Source organism: Wickerhamomyces anomalus (genome assembly GCF_001661255.1).
Source record: "Wickerhamomyces anomalus NRRL Y-366-8 unplaced genomic scaffold WICANscaffold_2, whole genome shotgun sequence".
Lineage (NCBI taxonomy): Eukaryota > Fungi > Ascomycota > Saccharomycetes > Phaffomycetales > Wickerhamomycetaceae > Hansenula > Hansenula anomala.
Genome location: NW_017567111.1, coordinates 1432423 through 1451510, shown reverse-complemented (window position 1 = coordinate 1451510; position 19088 = coordinate 1432423). Strand labels below are relative to the sequence as shown.

At 35.8% G+C, this 19088-nt stretch overlaps 7 protein-coding genes across 7 annotated transcripts; 4 read left to right on the top strand and 3 right to left on the bottom strand.

Moving 5' to 3' along the window:
* The first annotated feature begins 219 nt into the window (after positions 1-219).
* WICANDRAFT_99727 (uncharacterized protein) lies at positions 220-3299 on the top strand. Its single transcript, XM_019186696.1, has one exon. It carries the CDS (start codon positions 393-395, stop codon positions 3255-3257), a length of 2865 nt encoding a protein of 954 aa, XP_019040375.1. The 5' UTR covers positions 220-392; the 3' UTR covers positions 3258-3299.
* A 302-nt stretch (positions 3300-3601) lies between these two features.
* On the top strand, positions 3602-5032 carry WICANDRAFT_77815 (NADH-quinone oxidoreductase subunit D; the record flags this gene model as incomplete). Its single annotated transcript, XM_019184616.1, has 1 exon — positions 3602-5032. One exon carries the CDS (start codon positions 3602-3604, stop codon positions 5030-5032), a length of 1431 nt encoding a protein of 476 aa, XP_019040374.1.
* A 284-nt stretch (positions 5033-5316) lies between these two features.
* On the bottom strand, positions 5317-6177 carry CSI2 (Csi2p; the record flags this gene model as incomplete). The annotated part of the gene is made up of 1 exon (XM_019184615.1): positions 5317-6177. The coding sequence occupies one exon, from the start codon at positions 6175-6177 to the stop codon at positions 5317-5319; it is 861 nt and encodes a 286-aa protein (XP_019040373.1).
* Positions 6178-6911: 734 nt separating this feature from the next.
* On the bottom strand, positions 6912-9674 carry TOP1 (DNA topoisomerase 1; the record flags this gene model as incomplete). Its single annotated transcript, XM_019186695.1, has 3 exons — positions 9273-9674; positions 8943-9175; positions 6912-8897 (listed from the first exon to the last, which is right to left on the bottom strand). Exons 1-3 carry the CDS (start codon positions 9316-9318, stop codon positions 6912-6914), a joined length of 2265 nt encoding a protein of 754 aa, XP_019040372.1. The 5' UTR covers positions 9319-9674.
* Positions 9675-10501: 827 nt separating this feature from the next.
* On the top strand, positions 10502-12589 carry CDC5 (polo kinase CDC5; the record flags this gene model as incomplete). The annotated part of the gene is made up of 2 exons (XM_019181542.1): positions 10502-11849; positions 11943-12589. 2 exons carry the CDS (start codon positions 10502-10504, stop codon positions 12587-12589), a joined length of 1995 nt encoding a protein of 664 aa, XP_019040371.1.
* Positions 12590-13090: 501 nt separating this feature from the next.
* On the bottom strand, positions 13091-13515 carry RPB11 (DNA-directed RNA polymerase II core subunit RPB11; the record flags this gene model as incomplete). Its single annotated transcript, XM_019180409.1, has 2 exons — positions 13091-13406; positions 13460-13515. 2 exons carry the CDS (start codon positions 13510-13512, stop codon positions 13091-13093), a joined length of 369 nt encoding a protein of 122 aa, XP_019040370.1.
* A 79-nt stretch (positions 13516-13594) lies between these two features.
* SIN3 (transcriptional regulator SIN3) lies at positions 13595-19077 on the top strand. Its single transcript, XM_019186237.1, has 4 exons — positions 13595-14157; positions 14265-14329; positions 14526-14620; positions 14708-19077. Exons 1-4 carry the CDS (start codon positions 14084-14086, stop codon positions 18956-18958), a joined length of 4485 nt encoding a protein of 1494 aa, XP_019040369.1. The 5' UTR covers positions 13595-14083; the 3' UTR covers positions 18959-19077.
* Positions 19078-19088: the final 11 nt, after the last annotated feature.

The window sequence follows — 19088 nt, the reverse complement described above, 5'->3', positions numbered from 1 at the left end:
ACGACAGTGCTCTCCTGCCTACTTGCCCTTCTGGCGAGTATTTCAAGAAATATTATTTTACCCCTGGTGAAAAGGCTTTTGTTGTGCTTTGAACTTTGAAGTCAAACTCATAAGCGGCAAAGTTTTAAAGAAAACTTTGCCGGTTTGTTTTGAACTTGTGAATTCTCTTTAGACCTCAAATTCAGATTTGGGATACACCCATGGCTATCCCACCTAATTGGGGCATTTCCGAAGGGCGTCTCTTTCCTTTATGAATTTGAGCGCCGAGTGTGTAGTATGTACTAATTTCTCAACATACCTCAAGTTTCTACATATATCATCAAGACAATAGAATTCATTTGCTATAGAGCTGCTTGCTTGTGAATTTGGCTGTGCAAAAGGGGAAAAAGAAGATGTCGAAGTATCTAATCGGAATTGATGTTGGTGGAACAAACACTGACTCTGTTTTGTTGGATCCTAGTCGTTCAATAAACAACCATTCAGTCTTATCATGGAACAAACAATTGACTACAAACAACGTCTCTGAAGGTATAAAGAACTCCATATTAGAATTGTTCAAATCGCAGCCTGATGTTTCAAAAGATGATATATTGTCGCTGACTATAGGTACTACTCATTTCATTAATGCAATTGTTGAAAGGGATCAAGCTCGTTTAGATAAAGTAGCTGTCCTAAGAATATGTGGTCCTTATTCTCATAATGTTCCCCCATTTTCTGATTTCCCTAGAGACTTACAAAACTTGTTGGATGGGTATCAAGGATTGATTCAAGGTGGCTTTCATGTCGATGGTAGCACAATCGTTGAAATAGATGAAGAAGAAATCAAAAATCATGCTAAACAGATCCGAGATTTAGGTATTAAATCAATCGCAGTTACTGGTATATTTTCACCTGTTTTCCCAGAACAAGAGCTGAAAGTGCTTGAGATATTGAAAAAGGAACTCCCAGATGCCAATATTGTTTTATCTAATGAACTAAGTGGAATTGGTTTATTAGAACGTGAAAATTTAACAATCTTGAATGCTGCTGTCAAAAACTTTGCAAATAAGATCATTAAAGCTTTTGCCAAAGCTGTCAGGGAATCTGGGATTGATGCTCCTATTTTATTGACTCAAAATGATGGTACAGTCTTGACAATTAATGAAGCGCTCAAGATTCCAATCAAGACATTTTCTTCAGGAACAACAAATTCCATGAGAGGGGCGTCTTTTCTTTTAAACAAATTCGAAGGTCAAAATGTTATAGTGGTTGATGTTGGTGGTACTACAACCGACGTTGGGTTACTTTTACCAAATGGTTATCCAAGAAAGACATCATCATATTCTTTTATTGGAGGTGTGAAGACTAGATTGTCAATGCCTCAAGTCGAAAGTATTGGATTAGGTGGTGGTTCTATTGTGAGAGACCATGGAACACACGTCACAATTGGTCCTGACTCTGTTGGTAATGATTTTGGTAAATCTATAGTCGGTGGTGGCTCAACTTTAACAACTTCAGACATTGCGGTAGCAGTGGAATTAGAGAACGAAGATGTTGATAACCCAATTCTATCAATTGGTGATAAATCAAGAGTAAAAGGCAAAGTTTCCAATGAGCTAAAAGGAAAGTATGAATTGGAAATATTAAACATGATTGAAAGAGTTATTGATAAAATGAAAACCTCACCTGTTGATGTTCCTGTTTTATTAGTTGGTGGTGGTTCCTTTATTTTACCAAAGAAAATCAAAGGTGCTTCAGAAGCTTGGAGACCTAAATATTTTCAGGTTGCAAATGCAATAGGAGCAGCCATTGGTAAAATCAGTGCTGTAGCTCAAAAATTCGGAAAGACTGATGAAAAGGATGAAATTATCAATGAGTTGAAAGAACAAGCATTTGCGAAAGCTTTGGCCAATGGTGCACTGGAACCAACGATAACTGTTGTTGATATTAACTCTGAGGAAGTACCGTATGCTAATCTTCATAGGTTTGAAGTGAAGGTAATCGCTGACGTTGACTTTGCGAAATTAAAAGATACAGTTCCAACTGACATATTAACAAGCTCAGAAGAGGAAGAAGAAGTTTTCGTTAAGAATGCAATGAGACGTGATGATGATTCAGAAAAGATGGAAAATATAGAGGAATATAAGCCATCAATCACCAGTGATAAAGAATGGTTGATAAGCCAAACAGATCTTGAGCTTTTAAGAATAGGGACATATATTCTTGGTTGTGGTGGAGGTGGTGATCCATATCCTCAGTATCTCATTGCCAAAAATTTATTGAAAAGTGGTGGAGTTATGAGGGTTGTGGATGTTGATTTTAAACAAAATTACGATTCAATTTCCGTTGGATTCTGTGGCTCACCAACTGTCGCCAATGAACGACTACAGGGCTCTGAAATCAAAAATGCCTACAATTTATTAAACTTCAAAGGAAATATTGAGTCTGTTGTTGCGTTAGAGATTGGAGGAGGTAATGGATTTCAATCTTTGTTATTGGGTGCTGAATTGAATACAAAAATTATAGATGCTGATCTTATGGGTCGTGCTTATCCAATGGTTTGGCAGATTACTCCAGTTGTCTTATCTGAAGATTCTTTTTACTCACCTTGTGCATTTAGTGATGGTAACGGCAATGATGTTGTCGTACACAAGACGAAAACCAATCAATACGCTGAAAAGGTTGTCAGAGCTGCGCTATCAGAACTAGGTTCATTTGTTGGGTTGGTGTCTTCAATTAAAGATGTTAATTCGCTTGTTATTAGAAATAGTATCTCGTTGGCTTGGAGAGTTGGTAGAGCTGTTGCAATTGCAAGACAAAAAAGTGATATTGAAAACCTACCAGAGCATATAATCAATTCAGTTAAGCCAACTGGAGCCAAAAAACTATTCGAAGGTAAGATCGTTGCTGTTGAAAAGAAGGTTCATAAAGGTTATGTTTTTGGAGAAGTCATTATTGAAAATTCCAAACAAGGACAAACATTGAAGATACCTTTCCAAAATGAAAATATTTATGCAAGCCTTGAAGGTGAAATTATAGCCTCCGTTCCAGATCTCATCACAGTAATCGATGCCGATACTGGTGAAGCTGTCGGTACTCCAGATTATAAATACGGATTAGTTGTTTTTGTTTTGGCAATTTCTCCTTCCAATTTGTGGACGGATACAGAAAAAGGTCTCAAAGTGGGTGGACCTGAAGCTTTTGGTCTTGATGATATTAAATACAATCCAATTGGAACGTATGTCAAACCAGTCAGTGTTATAGATGAGTTTAAATAATGTTAAATTTCTAATAGACGTTATATATAATGTTGCTCTTACCAGTAAATGCTGCCCCGGTACCGATTTTGTTTTTTGTCGGTGGAGAAAAAAAATCATTATTTTAAGGATGTTTTTATTGGGCAAAATCTTTAAAACTAGAAGCCCTTGAGTACCAAAGTGCAATTTCAAAACCTATTGAATCTTTTGAAAAATTTAGTGATTTGTTGATCAATTGGACCCTTTTTTGTTATTTTTTCCAATCTGTTGTACCTTGTTCAGGCTGTTTGTTTTGGTCGAGGAGATAAATTTAAGGGATAACCAATAGAGAATCTGCTTCAGAAGAAAAAAATACAAGCTGCACAATGCTTCATAGATCAATTACACGGAGCACAACTTATAAGCTTCTAACTAAAGCCACAAGGCCAAGCGCTAGAAGCCTTTCAGTCAGTTCAAGAGTGCTTCAAAGTGAATATGATGCCTATGTCCCCCACAAACCTCCACAACATAGAATGCCTGTCCAGGAATCTATAAACAATCCACTAGGAACTTATCAGCCAACCACAATAACTGAAGAATTGAAAACTACTAGTGATGATGTTAATTTGGATCCTGGTGCTCAAAACACAAAGATTAGACATTTTACTGTTAATTTTGGACCACAACATCCTGCTGCTCATGGTGTCTTGAGATTGATTTTGGAATTGCAAGGTGAAGAAATTATCAGAGCGGATCCTCATATTGGATTATTGCATAGAGCTACAGAAAAATTGATTGAAAGTAAGACTTATTTGCAAGCTTTACCATATTTTGATCGTTTGGATTATGTTTCCATGATGACCAATGAGTTATCATTCGCTTTAGCTACCGAAAAGTTATTGAATGTTGAGATCCCTTTGAGAGCTAAGTACATTAGAACTTTATTTGGTGAAATTACAAGAGTTTTGAATCATTTAATGTCTGTTTTGTCACACGCGATGGATGTTGGTGCTTTAACTCCATTTTTATGGGGGTTTGAAGAACGTGAAAAATTGATGGAATTTTATGAAAGAGTTTCAGGAGCAAGATTACATGCTGCCTACTTCAGACCAGGTGGTGTTTCTCAAGATTTACCAGAAGGGTTGTTAGATGATATTTACATGTGGGCTACACAATTTGGTGATCGTATTGATGAAACTGAAGAATTATTAACTGATAACAGAATCTGGAAACAAAGAACCATTGGAGTTGGTAAATTGACTGCCGAAGAAGCTCAAAACTATGGTTGCTCAGGTGTCATGTTGAGAGGTTCAGGTGTTCCTTATGATATTCGTAAAGCTCAGCCATATGATGCATATGATAAAGTTGACTTTGATATTCCAGTTGGTTTAAATGGGGACTGTTATGATCGTTATTTGGTTCGTATGGCAGAATTTAGACAATCATTGAGAATTATTGAACAATGTTGTAACGATATGCCTGCAGGTAGTGTCAAAGTTGAAGATTATAAAATCTCACCACCACCAAGAAGTTTGATGAAAGAAGATATGGAGGCTTTGATTCATCATTTCTTATTATTTACTAAAGGTTATGCAGTCCCACAAGGTGAAGCTTATGTCCCAATTGAAGCTCCAAAAGGTGAAATGGGTGTTTATTTAGTCAGTGATGGATCTGAAAGACCATATAAATGTAAGATTAGAACTCCAGGTTTTGCTCATTTGGGTGCATTCGATCATATTGCAAGAGGTAACTTTTTAGCAGATGCGGTTGCTATTATTGGTACTATGGATCTTGTCTTTGGTGAAGTTGATCGTTGATTTTCATCTCTTATTTATTCATTATTTATTTATTAACTATTTATCCAAATTATTTATTTATTGAAACTATTTATTTCAATTAAACCATTATTTATTTATTCATTATCATATACATTATGAAATGTTGATTATCCATTTAGCTCATTGTTAAAGATTGTCGAACAATATATAATACATGAAAAGAAAGATATGCAAGTTGTGTACATTGTCCTTTAAGTATAACATAATCTATAAATCTATAAGAACCTGTGCAGATGAATTGTTTAATTTGTCAAGGAATTTCCTTAAACCTTGTTATGTGCATCACTATCATACTCATAGGAGTTGATAGATTGTTCATCATCAAACAATTGCTCCATAAAGACACTAGGAGGTCTTGAAGGTCTTCTTTGATCATTACGCGCAGGCTCTAAGCTTGGTGTAGTATATGCAGCAGTGGACGGGCTCTCTATTGGCGAATCATATGACGAATAGCCATGATCTTCTTGTGAGCGAGAATAGAGATGTTGGTTCACTAGCATTTCTGTTGGTGAAATGAACATTGATGCTCTGGAGTTATTGTTCATCAATGCTGTTCTTAAAGATCTTCCACTTGGAGCTATCATTTGTTCCATTGAAGCTTGGGAGCCAAGTACATTCAAGGTTGAAGTTGAACCTAATGAGTATATTGATGCCCGACTAGTATGCTTTTTAAGATCCTTTTCTTGGAATAACGTTGGATCATAGTCAAACTCTTGTTGTTGATTTTGCATCATATTTCCCTTTCTAGCCCTTCTTGACGATACACAAGACATGATTAATCTTGTCAAAATTAGCACAGAAAATACCAAACCTAAAACAGAACCAACAGCAATGAATGTAGTGCCAGATGGGAGAGTCTCAATATGGATTTCTGGGTTTGAAGCAGTTGGAACTATAGGTGTGAATGTGACGGTATAAGAGGAGCTTGAGCTGGTGCTGTTTGAATTTGGTGATGCTGTTGCAGATATTTTTGGCATTCCTGTTGTTTTAAAGGACTCAGAAGAACTACTCATTTTTGGCATTGATGAAGAAGTTGAGCCACTGGAGGAACCTGATGTGCTTGAACTTGTAGAGCTTTGAGTTGATGATGTAGATGTTCCCTTCGATTGAAGTGATTTTGGCATTGAACCTGAGCTGGCAGCATTAGCTGAGGATATCAGCGTTATAAACGCGAGTAGATAAATATTGAAGACTCTCATAGCTATTAGATCAATTGTATATGATAGTTGATTATTCAGATTAAAGGAGTGTGAGTGATAATGAATGAATGAATGAATAGGCGAGGGAGTGGGATATTAATGAAAGTTGCTCAGCGATTCAAAAGAGAAAATGCTTTCTTTACAAAGATGGGCAACCAAGGAAAGATCTTCTTTATAAGTGCTGAAGGGTTTTTGTTTGATTTCAGTTGGAACTTGGAAGGAGTTGGTTAATGCGACTTGCTGCAAAGAATGTGCCTACGCGACAAAAAAACCAAAACAACGCGAAATTTTTAGTACACGTAAAATCTAAAAAGTACACAGAAATGGATAAAACATACGCGAAAGAAGAAACCAATTAGGCCTATTACAGCTTATAAGGAGACCAAAGATCGGAAGAGCCGCAGAGCAGTTAAGCATGCTTGGACGCAATTTCAAAGGAGATTAACGCCAGATGAGCGATGTCTCCTGTCTTGTTCATCAGACGTAACATACCATACCAATTAACTAAATTTAGGGCTAAATTGACGTCTAAACGTGTTGATCTTGATTACTACTAGTGGCCAAAGTATACAAATAGATCAACAATTAATTAATATATTAAATACAATAAAGTCTACTGTATAATATGAAACAGAATAGCTCAAACTTTTAAAACACTATCAGAATCTCCAATCTTCATCGACTGATTCGATAGCCCATTTGAATTTATCTCTCAATGTCTTTGTAAAAATCTTTTCGATTGGAACATCGAATTTCTTACAGAAGACAACTGATAATCTTGGATCAATATAATTAATCTTTGAAGTCCCCAAAGCAACCTCTGAGTTATCTTCTTTGTCTTTCAATTGCAATGTGGTATTGGCAATTCTTTGTTCCAATTTTTCAACTTGTGCTTCTAATTTCTCAACTGTTGTATTTGCTGGTTTAACTTCAGGCTTACCACTTTTGGCTTCTTTGGCATATTCTTTTTCAAGTTCATCAACTTTCTTTAAAGCCTCTTTGAGTTCAGATTCAGGTAACAATTTTTCACCGTCTTCTTTTCTTTTTTCATTATCTCTGGCAAATTTTTTGTGCTGTTTATCACGCTCCCTTTCAATGATGACTTTGTGAATTTCCAATTCGTCTTCCTTGGTGAGGTCTTCTAATTCTTCAAAATATTTTGGCTTCTTCTTTTTCAAATTCTTATCCAATTGAAGCATCATTCTTTTAAATCTGATTTTTTGCCATAACATTTCTTTGATTCTGTCAGTAATTTTTTGAATAGCTGCTTCATGACCTTTAGCAACAGACCTTTGATGGTTACATAAAATGGCAACAGTTCTATTGGCAGCATTGAATTTCACAACTTTTTCAGCTGGAGTACCTTCATTAGGAATCAAATCAAGTTGATCTTGCATAGTTTTTGATGCATTATAAGTACGGAAAACTTTAGCAGTAAGACCTGGCATATAATTTTGAAAACGTTTGTTCAAAATGGATGGATCTAAACGATCAAATAACTCATCACCAGGTTTCTTTGGTGCCTTTTTAAATAACTTCAAGTTTTTGAACACTTGATGGTCAACTTGAACCTCTTGATAAAATCTAATGGAATCTTTACCCAAGAAATCAAAAACAACAGTGTTTGGGGGACTCAGAGTGATGTGTTCGTATCTTAAAGAACAACAACCAACAGTATCAGCTTCATCTTCCGATTTTTCACCACCAGCTCTAAGGGCGAAAATATCAATCAAATAAGTAGCAGTTGCAATTTGACGGTTCAACATCAATTTATCACGAAGCATTGATTGATAATCCTTTCTAATAGCTTCAATGTGATACTTCAATTCTCTAGCTTTTTCAAACTTTTTGTAATCACTCATACCTTTCAATGAAGAGTTAGCAGCAAATCTAACATATTTCACAGAGTTTAAAACATTTTCCCTCCACATTGCTAACCAAGAAACAGTGTTATCATGTTTGATTTCACCCCAATTATGGCCTTCTGGAGGAGGTGGAACAGCAGCATTTTCACCCAAATTAAGAATGATATCCTCTGGATGCACACGTCTTTTCAATTTACCAGTTCTTGGATGTGCACCACGACCCCTGAAAAGACCTGGAGGTTCAACTCTGAAATTACCAACTTGTTCTTTTCTACCATTTAACAAACAGAATTTGTAAGGTTCTTCTTCTTTTTCCTTTTCCAATTTTATTCTCTTCTTTTCAAATGCAGGAACGTTCTTTTTCTCTTCCTTTTTAAGTTCAAAGTAGTTATACATCTTGGAGAAATCACATTTCTCGAATTCTTTGATGTCAACATTACAACCACCAGATTCAGATAAAACTTGTAAAAAGTCATTGAAGAAATTCTTTTGGAAAACGGGATTTTTACCATGATCAGTTTCAACTAAAGCAGCATAGAAACCAGCAACTTCTTCAGCATCCGGAGGCAAATCAACAGGTTTTCCATCATAGTAAAGTTTGACGTGTGATGGAAGTGGTTCATATGGAGGCGGGAACATCACACCATGGTGTTCTAAGGTATCCCATTTGAAAGTATCATCATCCTTTTGGTCTTCCCACCATTTATAAGTTTCTTCTTCTGGTTCATCACTATTTGGAGTTTCCTCTTTTTTAACAGGTTTTTTAGCTGGTGCTTTAGCCTTTTTTGCTGTTCCATTTGTGGCCTTCTTTTTTTTAGAGGCAACTGGTTTATCATCATCATCGTCGTCCTCTTCTTCATCTTTGACTTCCTTCTTTACCCTTTTCTTTGGTTGTGATGAAGTTGATGGTGTTTTCCGCTTTGAAGCCTTTGAATTTTTTGAAGCACTCTTTTGACTATTCGATGAGATTGAGGTATCATCAGGAGAACTCTCTTTCTTTAGTTGGGACAGAGGAACATCATCTTCGTCACTTTCATTGGCCGCAAGGGATGGCTGTTCTTAAGAATTTGTTGTTAGTACTGACGGACGCGTATAAAAATCCGATGAGCTGTTGATCTCCACAAAGATACAACAAACTCCAAAGTTCATACATACTCTTGGTTCTGCGAGCCAAAACAATATCATCTTCTGAGTCAGACATTATGCTGGACCGAGGATTAAATAGTCTGAATGTAATTTAAAATTTGGCTCAAGATCTGTTGATGAACTTTTGATAAGTATTAATGAAATCTTTATTTTTGTAACTCTGAGGTATCAGCACTGGTATTAAAGCTTTGAGGACTTGCTGAGCCTTTCGAACACCAATATTTTGAGGCAACTAATCGTGGATACAATACTGATATGATTGAAAACTGAAGTTGTTCCGAAGAGCGAAAAAGTTGAAAGCACAAATTCAAACACTTTTCGAATTTCTATGTCAAAAGACAGACACCAATTTTGCTTTTCTTTTTTGTTTTTTTTCTTTCGCGCGCCCAAAACCGGTCACATGATAGATCATATGATTATCACATGACTGAATCATCGAATGTCAATAAGATGTAGCTAGTTGGCCCAAGGTATCATGATGAAACTAAAGAAGGAACTACAAAGGGACAGGACTACCCAGATACACGAATCTAAGCTAAAGACTATATGAAGAAGCTTAATCAGAATTATACTCTAGAGTACTATTGGATCTGATTTCTCTGACTGCTGGATTGGTTGTCCGAGGGAAACAAATCCAGAGAACATGGAACAAATACGCCTCTACAAAGCACTCAAACAGTGACACCAAGTACACGAGCTGTCTTCTCTACAAATTAATGCCAGATCTTTTCACTCACAAACTCGAAACAAGATCTTTGGCTGCGAAATTGGATCTGTTTTTGTTAAACTGTTTTGGGGAATTTTTCGCCAGCGCAGCAGATTGTTTTTGTTTATGAATTGCCGAGTTGGGAGGAATCTCTGCAGAAATGAAAACAAACATAGCTTGAGCTCTGCTTGAGCCAGAATCTGAATGGAAAAATAAAAAGATACATTTCAGCACTTTCTCACACTTTCTCTAAAGCCACTCAAGGTCAAACTGGTCAGTTCCAACGGTCCATAATCACTTGGTTACATCTTCGTTATACCCATACACAAGTTGTTTTGTTCCTCAATTGTTTTTGTTCGCAGAAAGCTCATTCCTCTTGAATTCTGTACCATCAAATTCCTTTTTGTGGTAGCGCTTAGCATCAATCATCAAACTGCACAACTCATTTAGACTAAACTTTTTATGAAGAGCTGTTTTCATCAATCAGAATAGTCAATTTTAAAACCGTTTACTTTTATCCACCAAATTCATCATGGCTGCTGTTAGAGGTCAACCGTTACAAGCACTCGGTGCAAGAGAATTGAATGCCAGATCAAGAATCCAAAATCAACAGATTACTCCATTGAAATCTACTAGAAGAGCTGAAACTGAAAATGAAGTCAAAGCTGAAAAGGTTAATGAACAGCCGAAAGAGAAGGCTAAAAAGAAGAAGGAAAAATTGTCAGCCTTATGTAAAACTCCACCATCTTTAATCCGTACAAGAACTGGTAAGGATTATAAAAGAGGGTTGTTTTTAGGTGAAGGTGGATTTGCAAGATGTTTCCAAATCAGAGATGATACTGGTGAAGTCTTTGCTGCTAAAACTGTTGCTAAAGCATCAATTAAAAGTGATAAGACCAAGACAAAATTGCTTTCAGAAATCAAGATCCATAAATCCATGTCCCATCCAAATATTGTTCAATTTGTTGATTGTTTTGAAGATGATGTTAATGTTTATATCTTACTAGAAATATGTCCAAATCAGTCGTTGATGGATTTGTTGAAGAAAAGAAAAGCTTTAAAAGAACCAGAGGTTAGATTTTTCATGACACAAATTATCGGAGGGATTAGATATATGCACACCAGAAGAGTTATTCATAGGGACTTGAAGTTAGGTAATATCTTTTTTGATCCAGATATGAATTTGAAAATTGGTGATTTTGGTCTTGCTGCTGTGTTGCATGCTGATAAAGATCGTAAATACACCATTTGTGGTACTCCAAATTATATTGCCCCAGAAGTTTTAACAGGGAAAACTACTGGTCATAGTTATGAGGTTGATATTTGGTCAATTGGTGTCATGCTTTATGCATTATTAGTTGGTAAACCACCTTTCCAATCTAAAGATGTTTCTCTCATCTATGAAAGAATTAAAACCAATGATTATGGTTTTCCAGAAGACAAACCTATCTCAGATGAAGCCAAGATATTAATTCAAGATATATTATCAACAAATCCATTGAAAAGACCAACTTTAGATGAGATTTTGGAATATGATTTTTTCAAAGGTCCATTCCCAGACAGAATTACAGTTGAAACTCTAGTTAGCGTTCCTGATTTTTCATATTTGGACAGAAACCAATCACAGATCAACTTCATGAATACTAGAAGATCTGCTGGTTTAATTCATTCATCCCATAAAAACCCAGTTGAGATTTTGAGATCAGACTTGGAATCAGAAAAACCAAAGGCTATTTTACCTCAATCATTATCTCCTGGTAATACGAAGAGCAAATATAAGGAAGTTACAGACTTACCAACCCGTTCAAGAAAGATTGAAGATAGCTCTTCAAAATTAGGCAAAGCTAGAAGATTAGATGAAGATAGGGCTGCACACAAAAGTTCTTCAAGACAGCAAACAGCAACAGCAAGATTTTCTGATGCTATCTTGAAACAAGAATGCACCAACACATTGAATGGTATCTCTATTGCAGAACGTCAAGCTAGAATGAGAGTTCATAATAAATTCACCAGCAGTGGTAATTTGAGAGCCCCAACATTAATCAGTAAATGGGTTGATTATTCTAATAAGCATGGTTTTTCATATCAACTCTCCTCAGATGACATTGGTGTTTTATTCAATGATGGAAACACTCTGCTTCGTGTCAACCATTCTGATAGCTTCTGGTATATTGTAAATGATGAAGTTGATGGTTGGGTTGCATCTGAGTACAAATTGGGTCACATTCCATCAGAGTTATCAAGACAAGTAGAGATTGCAGATTTTTTTGCTAGATATATGAAGACTAATTTATGCAGAGTTTCCAATGATGAAGATTCTCTGATAGAAGAACAAGAAGAAATCTTTTTAAGAAGATATACAAGATATGATCTTTATGTTATGTTTGAAATGAGTAATGGATCTATTCAATTCAATTTTAGGGATCATCACAAGATTTGCATTTCACAGACAGGTTCTGTGATCACTTATATTTCACCAGATCGTACATCAGAAACATGCATGTTAGCAAACGTTATAAGAGATGGTTGTTTCCCATCTGTTCAAATGGACATAGGGTTGGAAGAAAAACTTGGTTTGATTAAGGAGGCGTTGAGAGACAAGGTAAATATCCCAATATAGTTGTTGGAATGTTGATTCAATTCCCGTTTGATTATGCTTTTTTTCTTGGACAATTCTCATACATGGTCATTGGAATATCATATTAGTTTTCACTTTTTTGTTCCGTTTTTATTTCACCTTTGTTGGTCATTTTTCTAGAGATTCAAATTGAATCATAATAATATTTGTGAGTTTTTTTTCTCCCTTTCGGATTTCAGCCTTTTTATGATCATATTAATTTCAAGATACCCCCATATGATTGGTTATGAAAGTAACATGGATAATTACATTTTTCGGTTCATGTTCACCATTCACATTCAATTAATTTTCACATAATTGCATTAATAAAATTGAAAAGTTTTTTTAAGAAATTTGAAGGCTGTAGATAAAGGTAGTATACAAGAGTACACGAATAACCAAAACTCTTAATGTGTAAATCTTTCATTAATTTTGATTGATATATTGTACAAGGGTAATAATATACATGTGGTTTTATTATTTTGAACTTTTTGTTTTTTGAATTCATTCAAGATCAGCAGCATCAGCAGCAAATGACTTCAAAGCCCATTCGTTTTTGAATCTTTCTCTTAGGACATCAAGTTGCGATATAACACTATTACATGCATTTCTTAATGCTTCTCTCGGGGAATAATTCTCTTCAGTTTGAATTCTCATGACAAATTTGGCAAATAATGGATGTTCAACTTTATAAGCAGCAAACAACACTCTTTCGTCTTTCAAGAGTTGCGCTCTTAGTAAGTTACCTAGCGTATGATCTTCTTTTTCAAAAGTGACAATAGCAGCGTTTGGTACTCTTGCATCTGGCTCCACTTTTATTCTAAAAGAGTTGTTAGTTTTGACGTGGAACTGAAAGATAATAAAGTAACATACTTGGAGACACCGTCCGGAAGAATGAACAATTCAAAACGATCTGGAGCATTCATGATGGATAATGGTTGATGGTAAAGGCTAAGTGGGTGTGTTGTTCAAAGTTATTGATCGTAGGATCTATTGGTAGATACTTGACCCAGTTGAGCTCTGAAAAGTTGGTGAAGTAGTGGCCGTGGCGAAATCCAAGATTAACCCGGAAATTTGAAACGGGCCACACATATGGCTTTACCCGGTACTGAGAGATTTGAATTTTGGCAGAAAATGCGTGGCCCGAACCAGGAATTCTCGATCGACAATAATCCAAGTGCCATTTAGCAGTTATGGGAAGTACACAATTTGTACTCGTTTCCTTTCTGTTGCAAGTTTTAACAGAATTGTTTTCATCTGGAAAAAGACATATAAATCAAGTGTTTGCAACAAATTCACGACTGGATAGATTCAACTCTTTTGCTGAGAGTCAAAGTCCAAACCATACATCGAGGATTTTAGTGTCATATACTTGGAAAAGATCTTTTTCTTTTCTTACAAAGTCCTTATTTACGTTAAAACTTGACAAAGAATACAACATCTATATCAAAGAGAAAAACAGATTTGAGAAAGAGCAACTGATATTATTCTATTATAATGTCCAATCAAGAGCCTTGGAAAGGTTCTGATTCTTCAGATGCAAACAGACCAGGGATTCCATCTCTTCAACAGTATGTACTGGTGCTAAAAGATGGGATGATAGATTTATGAAATTCACTCAAGTGTTTAAGCTATCATCTCGGACTGATTAAAGATTGGTTATACTAATATTTCAAAGTCGTCAAGGAGCACCTGTTTTACCACCTCCATCATCATTACCTTCTCATTCGTCACTTGAATCTGGTGAGTGTTTTCTTTTCAAAGTCATAATGGTCTCGGGGCAAGGATTCTTCACCTCAACAGAAAAAAAAACAACACAACAAGATCAAGAAAATATGGAGCCCTCCATTCAATAATGAGATGAAGAAGCTGTCTGCTATCCGAGATCACTTTATGAACGCGTGTTTCTTGGTTCATTTTACTAACTTTTTTTCCACAGGTGGGTTTTATTCACTTCCTTCAATCAATGTCGGTGGGTTGAGCAATGCGTCCCACAACTTTGTGTTGAACCCAGCCAACAATGGCATCAATCCAGTAAGTATTCATTACAAGGACACTGTTCCCAAAAGCTTCGTGGCACTCAAGACTGTTGTTCCAAGTACTAACATCTCATCCTATCAGCCTCCTCTAAATTTTCAAGTCAAATCCGAAGGTACCCTCCCAAGTCAAAGTCAAGCTGGTTCTTCTGCAACACCAACAACTTCTGCCTCCTCTCAACAACAACCACAACCTCAACAACAACAAGCTCACCAGGCTCAAAATCAAGCTCAACAGCAACAGCAGAGCGCTCCAAAGCAACATAGCGGCCCTGGTACTCCAATGTCAGCTTACAGACCTTTGAACGTGAAGGATGCACTTTCGTATTTGGATCAAGTTAAAGTCCAGTTTCAAAATCGTCCAGACGTGTACAATCACTTTTTGGACATTATGAAGGATTTTAAAAGTCAATCTATCGATACTCCAGGCGTTATTGATCGCGTTTCCACCTTATTCAGAGGTCATCCAAGTTTGATTCAAGGTTTTAACACCTTTTTACCTCCTGGTTATAGAATTGAATGCTCCTTGGATCCATCTGATCCAAATCCAATAAGAGTGACTACACCAATGGGAACAACTACACGTCCAGAAACAAATTCAAACATTGTTTTTGAACAACAACGTTGGCCATCACATTCTTCACAATCTGGTATACCCCATGCCGCGGGTCAAAGTGCTCAAGGTTTACAAATCCAATCCCAAGGTGCTCAAGCTCAAGGTCAACAACAGCCGCAACAGCGCCAACAACCTCCTTCAGTGTCTCAACAACCACCTCAACAGCAACCACCTCAACAACTACCAGTCCAAGCTCCAAATGATCCTTACAGCCATTATGCTAATCCTAATCAGGAACAATCTACAATGTCCCAATTGCAAGCTGCTGCTAATAGAGGTAATAGCATCACTCAATTAGGAGACAGAAAATCTGGTGGTCCAGTTGAATTTAATCATGCCATTAGTTATGTCAACAAAATCAAGACTCGTTTTGCTAATCAACCTGATATTTACAAACACTTTTTGGAAATTTTGCAAACTTATCAAAGAGAACAAAAACCAATTGCTGAGGTTTATTCTCAAGTAACTATCTTGTTTCAAAATGCACCAGATTTGTTAGATGATTTCAAACAATTTTTACCTGATACAAATGGACAAGCTGCTAATGGTTCCGCCTTGTTACAACAAGGTAGTGACTGTTATCAACAACAACAGCAACAACAGCAGCAACTTCAAGGACAACCTCAATTACCTCCAGTGGGTAACTTTTCACCTCCAACAGCTGGTAAGATGAAAAAATTTGAAGTCACTAATGATCAATTGGCAAATTATGATGCTGGTAGAATGGGCAACAAAGATATTCCAACATCAAACTTACGTGGATCCATATCAATGGCACCAAAACGTAAATTTATTGAGGAAACCACACCAACATTAGTTCCTGGTGTTCCTGAACCTGTTCAGCCTCCTCATAAAACCTCCAACTTGATTGAAGAGATTGGGTTTTTTGATAAAGTTAAAAAAGCTATTGGTAGTAAACAAAGTTATAATGAATTTTTGAAAATCGTTAACTTGTTCAACCAAGAATTGATTGATAAAGATACCTTGATAGAAAGAGTTGAAGGTTTTATTGGTTCTCATTTGGATCTGTTTGATTGGTTCAAAACTTTTGTTGGGTTTGAAGATAAACCATATCATATTGAAAACATCACACATAAAAAACACCAATTGGATTTATTATTGTGTAAACCTTATGGTCCAAGTTATAGAAAATTACCAAAAGCTGAAACTTATATGCCATGTTCTGGTAGAGATGAAATGTGCTGGGAAGTTTTGAATGATGAATGGGTCGGTCATCCAACTTGGGCTTCAGAAGATTCTGGTTTCATTGCACATCGTAAAAATCAATATGAAGAAATTTTGTTCAGAATTGAAGAAGAGAGACATGAATATGATTTTTACATGGAGGCCAATTTAAGAACTATTCAAACCTTAGAAACAATTGCCAATAGAATTTCAAATATGACACCTGAAGAAAAAGCTTCATTCAAATTACCAAATGGCTTGGGCCATACTTCTCAAACTATCTATAAGAAAGTTATCCGTAAAGTTTACAACAAGGATAAAGGGTTTGAAGTTATTGATGCTCTACATGATAATCCATCAGTTGCTGTTCCTATTGTGTTGAAAAGATTAAAACAAAAGGATGAAGAATGGAGAAGAGCCCATCGTGAATGGAATAAAGTCTGGAGAGAAATGGAACAAAAAGTTTTCTTCAAATCTTTAGATCATTTAGGTTTAACCTTCAAACAAGCTGATAAAAAACTATTGACCACAAAACAATTAGTTTCTGAAATTAGCACAATCAAGTCTGAACAAACTAATAAAAGATTACATCCACTGACACCAAAAGCTCAAAAACAATTAGATTATGAATTCACTGATATTGAGGTATTGTTTGATATTTCCAAATTGGTTTACGTGTTTTTGAACTCTGGTAGTTCATATTCTGCAAGTGATAAAGAAAAATTACATGAGTTTTTCAAATCATTTATTTCATTGTTCTTTTCTATCGATTCACAAATTACAGAATCTGCATTACAACAAAGACTTGCACAGGCTGCCAATGGTGTTCCAAACGAAAAAGAAGGCTCTGATATCTCTGCTGCTTCAACTGCATCCCCAGCCCCAACATCAGATTCAGAAAACAGTCGTAAACGTCATCGTGATACCAACTTGTTGAAGGATGTTTTACGCAAATCAAAACAATTGAAATCAAGACCGGATGAAACTCCAGAAAACTCAATTTCTCCAAGTCATGACTCTGTTGCAAATGGTGCAGCAGAATTTGAAGATGATTCCAAAAATGGCGATGAAGACATTGATATTAATGAATTCGATTCAGGCTCTGATACTTGGGTTCAAACATCGCTTGGTGAAAATAGAAAAGCAGAAGCTATCAACGACAAACGCAATATCTTCAATTTGTTTGGTAACACCAACATTTATGTTTTCTTCCGTCATTTGAGAGTCCTATACGATAGATTACTTGAAGTTAAAAACATCAATGAAGAAGTTACCAATGATATCAAGTCTCGCTCAGAAGTTCAATTTGCCAAAGACTTGAACTTGATTTCAAATCAACTTGAAGATATGGGATTACAATTTGCCAAATATGATGCTTACTCTCAACTATTGGCCTTTTCTGAAAGAGTTATTGAAGGTGATGTTGAGCATCAATGGTTTGAAGAATCTTTACGTCAAGCTTATCGTAACAGAGCATATAAGTTATACACTGTTGATAAAGTCACTCAAGCCTTGGTTAAACATTTGCATACTATTGTTTCAGATTCTCGTACCTCAGAGATTATGTTGCTATTTGAAGCTGATAGAAAATCAAAGACCACAAGTGCAAAAGATCAAATCATCTATCGTAACAATGTTAGATCACATATGAGTCCAGATGAGAATATGTTCAGAATTGAATTTGTTGAAGATAAACATCATGTCTCCATTCAATACCTTGCCCTTGATGATTTGACTTTGACTGATCACAAGACTGAAGAGGATAAATGGAATTATTATTTGACTTCATATATCATTGCACATCCAACTGAAGGTATCAACTCAAGTGATCTGAGATTACCATTCTTGAGATCTTTGATTACTGAAGATGCTGAGGATAATGATCTTGAAGGTTATACTGATTCCCATATGAAGATCAAAATTACAAGAGATAATTATAAACTATTTTTTGAACCAAATTCTTATGATGAATTTACTCGTTATTCAGTCTTCAACCACCCTTCAAAGGATAAAAATAAAGGTGTTGATGCTTTGAGCAAAATTGTTGATGAAAAGACTAGTTCTGTTCTTGGTGAAAAGAGATTTGGTGGTGCTAAAGATGTTTTTGATGCCTTAGTTGAAGGACCTGAAAAATTCAAGGAAGTTTCGAAAGCTAAAGAAGAAGAAGCTGCTAAAGAAAAAGAACAAGAAAAATCTAGCAAGGATGATGTTGATGTTGATCAAACCATCGAAGGTGGTGATGAAACAATTCCTGAAGTTAAGAAACCTGTCAATCCAGCTATTGCATCTGTTAAAGAGTCTGATGTTACTGTTGATGCTGATTCAACTATTCCTCAAGATGATACAGAAGTTAGAGGTAATGACACAACTACAGAGGAAAATGTTGTAACAGAGGATAATGGTAATACAGAGGATAATAATGCCACTGATACTACCAGTATAATAACAGATCAACAAAATGAAAAATTAGCAGAGGTTAAGGAAGAAAGTAAAGAGGAAACTGATAAAGATGGTGATGCAAAGATGGAGGAATAAATTTTGTACTTTTAGAATGTCTTATTTGATTTTAGTTTAGTGTTTTCAATTTTTTGTTTTCTGAAGTTCTTGTAACATTCAGTGATGTTTAGTTAATATTTATATTATAGTGTAATCTGTTAAATCATGT